The 7,301-nt window shown below is 37.5% G+C and overlaps 1 protein-coding gene across 1 annotated transcript in view; it reads left to right on the forward strand.

Annotated features, from left to right (window-relative positions):
* LOC126212620 (zinc finger CCCH domain-containing protein 10-like) overlaps positions 1 to 5,256 on the forward strand; it is a 140,533-nt gene extending 135,277 nt beyond the window's left edge. Inside the window, exon 8 of the mRNA XM_049940049.1 lies at positions 838 to 5,256. Coding sequence (XP_049796006.1) covers positions 838 to 1,086 — 249 coding nt within the window. The 3' untranslated portion in view covers positions 1,087 to 5,256. The remainder of the gene's footprint in view (positions 1 to 837) is intronic.
* The last annotated feature ends 2,045 nt before the right edge of the window (positions 5,257 to 7,301 follow it).

Below are 7,301 nucleotides of genomic sequence, written 5' to 3' on the forward strand. Positions count from 1 at the left end.
TGCCTGTAGTGCAATGTTTAGCGTTTTAATCGTGTAATTGTGAAGTTACTGGATTGATTCTCACTAGTAACGTCATTTATTTTTACAGTTACTTGAATTCCATATCTGTTATCATATTGGAGTATTAATTCGCAAGTATTGAATGATAGTATTTAAATAAAATAATATTTTGTATTTTAAATTACTAATTGCTTTAAATTGTGAATATCGTAATAAAATTGGGTAGAAAAATGGGAAATATGTTACTGTTAAGTGAAAATATAATGTGCCAATAATACTGCTCAATCTCTGAAATTAAAAATAAAATATTTTCGATTTGATGTTTCACATACCTAATCAAATTGTAATTTATTGCGAGAACTCGTATAGCGTTGTGGTTAGTTAAAAACAAACAGTGCGGTTTTAGTTTAAAGTTATCGTTTAATACTTGGTAATTACGATTTCAGTTTGTTAATATACAGAAAAGTCTAGGAGTCTAGAAAAAGAAAGTTTCTACTAGCAAGAAACAAACCATTAACTTCACTATTAGAAGATTAGAATATTATGCACTCAGCTGCAACTAACTATGTTAAAATGTCGGAAATATTTTGCACTTAGTAGAACTCTGAAATCGTCTCTCAATTTATTTAGAGTTTTCGGGCAGTGTGTTGTACAGCTTAAGATTTGATGTCTGGGCAGTGACCTCGCAATTCCTCGAGTACGAAGGAAGTCGAAAAGGATCTGTCTGTAAGATCCCCTCGTCATTTCTGTCCGTACGGTAATTGTCGGCCCGCGACCTCGTGCTGTAGGCGATCGAAGGAGGGGTAGTTTTTTAAGATGCGCCCGGATTTCCCGCAGGTGGTGTCGATGGCGCAGCCGCAGCCGCCACCTCCGGCCCCCACCGGGCAGCCCGGGGCGGGTGCACAGCCGCAGCCGCCGCCACCGCCGGGAGCCCCCGCCCCGCAGCCGCAGGCACCGCCTCCGCCCCCGCAGACACCCGCCATGTCGATGGCCGCTGCCGGGGCTGCGGCGAGTGCCCCGCTGGTGTCTTACCCGATGGTGGGGCAGGACCTGCGCCCCGTGCTGCCGACTGGCCTCTCCCACTGAGGGGGTCTACTTGACACTGTGAACTGAAATTCCGTCACGACTCTAGTGCAATTTTTATGTGCTGATTTTGTGTGTTGATTTCTTTTTGGTTAAGAAATCTTTTCCTGAAATTCTGATTGGAGATAGTCAAACCTATGAAATAGTTTTTCCAGTAAATTTTGCCAAGTGTCATTTTCCACAGAGAAAGCGATTGAACAAATATTTGTACCTGTCAGTTTGCTGCGGCAACGGTTAAGGTGTCCAAAATGTGTACAGTGATATAATGTACGCTGCGACTTCGTATTGTGCGGTGGATCTGACAGCGGCTCGCTCTGAGCACTATTTGACCCTACCTTTTACGATTGTCGTAAAGCACGTACTCTATCTTGTATCTGAGTTTTCTCCGTCGTGTGTACAGTTTACTTACCTATATCCATTGGCTATTCTGTGTTTTAGTCATTTCAGTAGCTGACTCGAAGAGCTGTAGGTAGCTGTGTGATCGACTACTGGTGTGTATAAGTATTTTGGTGATTGGTCTTTTTCACGTAGAAATCTGTTTTCTAATTGTGAAACAACTATTGTCAATTAAACAGAAAATGTATCATTTACTTTTATTGATTTTTGTAAATACAAATTTGGTGTGTTATAGTTATGGAATGTGTAATGTGAAACTGAATATTGTTACATAAAATCAAGTTTTTGATTTTCCAAATGCTGCAAAAGATTCCACCTGCAGAAAGAATTTCTGCTCTCGAATTAAAAAATTTAATCACGTGTAACTGAATTGGACATCAGTCCCGTACAGCTCTGCAGTGTAAGTAAAGTAGCACAATAGCATAACTTCCGATGTGTTACTTTGAATTTAATTACAGGCAAAGAATTTCTTGTTGTGAATTGAAATATTGTCTCTTGAGTTAGCCTGGCACGAGATTGTACAAGATTGTGAAATCAGGGATTGTCAGATTTGGCAATTACAAAAAATGTGTATTGTGTATGGTACAAAACATTACACAAATTACTGTGAAATAATTACAGAAAATGGAGCTAAGAGTAAGAAAGATGACTAGATGCTAAGCACTTGGAAATTAACGTGTACAAAACAATAAAGACTACAATGTTATCAGTCCCTTCATCTTTGTCTGGAAGAGTGTGACTGAATGGAATGAGACTTATGGACACACAGTGGTCTCACATTAGCCTTAAAATTCTCTCTCAATCCCATCTGTGGTAGAAAATCAGTCCCAGGTTCCGATAGATTCTGTTATGTCCCTATTTGATTCTGGAGGCTGTCATTTTTCTGAAAATTCAGAACTGCGCACAAAATACAAGAAACACTTATTCACTGATTCTACCAGTATTTCTGCATTTGTTTTCTAGTTATATCACTGATAGCGGTATTCTGTTTACACTTAAATTTTTCTGCTGTGTGTTGAATGAAAAATGGATGTGGCTTCACATGGGTATATGCTCAGCTCACTTCCAGTACTGCAAAGTTCCATGCTATTAAGAAAGTTGCCAGTGATTAAAATTGGTATTACCACAGATGTTTTTGATTTTGAAGAATGTTTCATATTTGTTGTATTTGAGTCAATATTTTGAGAGGTCTGTTTAAAGGAAATGGGACCAGTTCCTAACACCGGTTAAGAACTTGCTCATATGAAAAACGTGTGGACGTTTACAAATGGGAAATTTGCTATGCGAAGTCTTGGGCTAGGGAGACAGTTTCAGATTGTAAGTCTGCTTGTGACAGAAGCTATGCAACTTAGTTTGTAGGTAACATTTTTCATATTATACACAGCAGAAAACTGTTCTTTCTTTTTTAAATTTATTTTTAACATTGCATCACAAACTGTTAATTGTTCTAATTAATCACACCAAAAGCAGCTTTTCAGTGGTTTAGGAAATTTATATGACACGGGAAGAGTCTATTAGGTTTTTCCCACTAAGAAATATCATTAATCTGAGTGCTTCATCGAAAGAAATACATTTGTTAGTGATGTTGTCACTGCGAGGAATTTTCCCAAGCAGCTGACACAGAGAACAGGGTTCCCAGATTGGCAATCTGTTTGGTTCATAGCAAGAAACATGTACGGGATTGAACAGGAAAGACAGTATCAAATTGTGTGTTTGATGGTTTGTTGCAATTGATCTGTTGATATATTTGAAACCTTAAAGTTCTAGAGCTATTGCTCTTAACAGAGTTGACTATCTCTGTGTCACACTGTGTATCCATTTGCGATCATCAGATGGAAGATAGAGGAAGAGGTATTTTGCAGTGAAATGTAGTTGAGAGCTTTGGTGGGTTTTGTTGAAACAAATTTTATTTTCCTCACTGTGAAATGATTTTGTTGTAGAAGAATTGTTTTATTGAATAGTCTTTATAATGTACATAAGTTTCTACAAGCACTAATTGTGGAGTATATTTTAATTTTGTACTGATATTGTATTCCATGCACTGTCCTCTGAAATATGTATTATGATTTAATTTTTGTTGAAGTTGTGTTTTTATTTTCATTTGTCATACATAATGGTTTTTATTGGTCTTACACGTATTTGTATATACATTTTACATTGTGGTTGACTATATTGCAAGCGAGAGCTGTGGAAGGTGACACAGTATTGGACACTTTACTTTCCTTTACTGTTATTAACTGTCTGCTACAGAATTTTGGAATAAGTTTTTTTTCTATTTCTTAAAATAAAGTCTCCTTTATACAGTGTTTTTCTCAGGTGGAACTGTTCCTTTTGTGATCCATTTTGTGTGTATGCCCTCCATCATGTCCCAGTGCTATTTCTGGGATCTTAATTTGTACAGGAATACAGATATAAGAATTTTTTTGAGAATTCTCTTTTTGCTAGCTGTTTGAATCATCCAGTGTCATAACTGTCACATTTACACTTGGCAGTATATATAGGGATTCCATTTGATGCTGCAAATAATGTTCTGTAGCTCTGTGGTTTGGCACAGTATATTATGTAAATAATTCTTAATAAAAATGAAATTGTGGTAAAATGGTTGGAACATATTTGATGTGCAGTGCATATTTATTGCTCTCTCTGCAGTATAATTTCCCCCCCTCTTATAGGCATGGTTTCATTTAGTGCCCTCTATGTGATAGTTTTGTATTGTTTCTTAGAAACTGCTAGGAAAATTTGACAAGAGGTCATAGATATATTTTATTGTACATTTGTGTATGACAATCTCTGTAACACTTTGAATGACTATTAACAGATTAACAACTGTGTGTGATATAACAAAAATATAAGTAGTAAGTAAATGTAGAAAGTAATTGTCCAGTGAGTGTTTCCAGCACATATTTGGACTCTGCTGCTCTGTCTTTACTGTGTTGGTGTTGCAGAATGTCTGAAGAAAGTAGATACCATTTCCAATTAAAGTGTAATAAGATCTTTTAACTGTAATCAGATCTGGAGAACTGTAATCAGATCTGGAGAAGGGCGAGTGCAGTTTCCCCAGTGTCACATTTTTTTCAAACTCTGTGTTCACATTAATAAAGCTAAAAGAAAGACGAAAACTGATCAAAGAAGATGGGGATAGATGTTAGGGAGGGAGGGGTGAATATTCATTTGTTCTTGGTGAAATGGATTCTCTGTACTTGAAAAACTGATAGTAATAAAGTCTGTCTGTATTCTAAAAAACCCAGTTTTTAAATATGTTGTCTATGTAGTTTCCTGTCATCATTTTTATAAATGTTCAGTTAAATACAAAATGTAACAACTGTTGCTACAAGCCCTTAGAAGTTGTGTATCTTTTAATTATGCCAACACTGATAAGCCTCTACGGTCTTCAGTTATGAAAAGAGAACTAGTCTCTCTTTTTGACTGTTAAAATAGAGGCATGTAATGTGAGACATGCCACTGGAGGCAGCTCTGTCATTAATCTCAACAGTTCTGTTCAGAATACTAACAGAAGAGAGAGACTTTTCATGTAATAATATTTTGTGTGTGTGTGTGTGTGTGTGTGTGTGTGTGTGTGTGTGTGTGTGGTTTTTCAGTATCAGGGTTCTTAATAAGATTAGCTTAGAATTATGGAAATTTAAAGTTAAATATATGACATTCTGGGATGTACATGTTTTGCTTCTTTGCTTTTCTTGTCTCATGTGTGTTAAAAAAGTAGAGATTCAATTATACATCATTGCTGTAATCAAGTATAATAAACATAATTTTACGTTCTGGAGTTGTTTGCTGGTAACTTTCATGCTCTGTGAGGTTTCACTTATTTGAAGTTTACCCAGTCCCCTCTACTCTCCCTTAGTGTTGAAATGGTCCACATTTGGAATCTGAGCTGAACCGAGTTTTACCTCAATTTCAACTGTTCGTGAAAAGTAAAGAATGGCATCTGTGTATTTTCAACTGTATTGGTAAAATTCAAATTTGATTGCTCACAGATGTTTCTTCTAAATATTTGCATTTTAACCCTTTCTCCACTGTGAGTGCATATACATTTTCTCCTTTTCAACGTTCCCCAGGTGATGCGGATTTGTACATGCACAACACGTAGATTTTCCTTTAGTGCTATGGGTGTCTGAATGAATCTTAGCCATCAACCTCTCACTGCTATGGATGAGTTACTTCCATATCCTGGTGAATAAAAAAGTTTGGAGTATTTCTGATATATGTACAGTACATACTATCATTTGCGGAAAACCTCGTTTCGATATGTTGAATCATTTATGAGATGTGACAGTTGTGATGACCAAGGTTCACAATGTGGAAGGATATGAATGGCTCCATTGCGTGCAACTACCTTTGGACGTAAAACCCAATAACTTGAGAATGATAAAACTTTCTGCTCTCAATTTTAAATAAATATCAATATTTTATCTACATTTAATTCACTGCAGTGTATGAGCTAAAATCAGCTATACACAAAGTTTATGCATTGCATTTTTACCTCTGCAAACTCTAAAACTTTGTGCAGTGTTTTACTTAATTTGATACAGTGCAAGTAATTATGATGGATAACGAAAAGAAACTCATTTCTTTATCGAGTGAAAATATCAACCTGTAAGATACGTAAAAATCTAATTTTTTCACCTAATAATTTTCGAAAAATCAGATGATAAGTATTCCATATCGACCGGAACACCATCTCAGCACAGGCTCCAGCCATTGGTGAGCAGTACAGCCATAATGAATGCCATGTCAGCACATAATGCAAAGAGACGTGAAACGGTTAAAGGAGTGTTGCAGTATCACAATTAATTTATATGCCTTTTCTCCTTTTAAAACTACTATTGACAGGTTTTACAACATGCAAGCTACAGTACCAGTTTTCTCCACATTTTTGTATTTTTATGACACAATCACAAGCTTCTCATAATACTGTAATTGGTTTTGACCTACCAGTGTTCACCTTCAGGCAAAGAGCAGACAAAGAATCTGCCAAGTAGCTATATATGTAATACAATCTTGAACATGGCTGACGTACAGCAACCATATTTAAGTTTTACTGAAGGACAAAAACAGCCAACTGGTCACACAAATTTTATTGTGTTGACCTGGTTTCAATACCACTAAGATATCTTACAGTAGAGTGTTGATTATCCGTGCCTCAGGGGCTCAGCATTTGTTTGCTGAGTACGGGCTTGGTGACCCCAGGATTCCTGAGCTGGAGGCTGGTAAGTGCCGCCAGACCTCTCTGTAAGCTCTATGAATGCTTCAGAGACCATCATGTGGCACATTGGTGGAAAGTTGTGTGTTTTGGAGAACGTGGGTCTCGGCTTCACTGCCTGGACTGCAAGAAAGGTACACACCTCTATAACAACCTCAAGGTGTGCTACATGCTGATGAGGTGAATGGCTGTTGAGGTAAAACAGTCTCTAGTGGGAAACCTCTGGGCCACCTGCCACCCCCCACTTGTATAAGGCGTGCAGGGCTCTGCCTGCATCGACGGAGTTCCCCTAGCATCTCTTGGGATCCCTGTGGAATGGTCTCATCAGACTGCTACTACTGACGGGATGAGTATACCGTGAGGTAGTACCTACACCCACTCCTCAAAGAGAGCTCTGTTTGGCAGTCATCTCAAAAATAAGTCTCAGAATCATAGTAACAGGGCACTAGTGTGCCATAACACTTTCATTGTAATAAAGTGAATGGGGGAACCTTTGAGAAGGTCTCCCATTTCTACAGTCACAAGGTGTTGCTGGGCCTGTACAAAGTGTCAAACGACAACATAATGGAACACTTCTGATTGAAACTGCTAATTCAGACCATAT

The sequence above is a fragment of the Schistocerca nitens genome, chromosome 11 (assembly GCF_023898315.1).
Source record: "Schistocerca nitens isolate TAMUIC-IGC-003100 chromosome 11, iqSchNite1.1, whole genome shotgun sequence".
In the NCBI taxonomy this organism is placed as follows: domain Eukaryota; kingdom Metazoa; phylum Arthropoda; class Insecta; order Orthoptera; family Acrididae; genus Schistocerca; species Schistocerca nitens.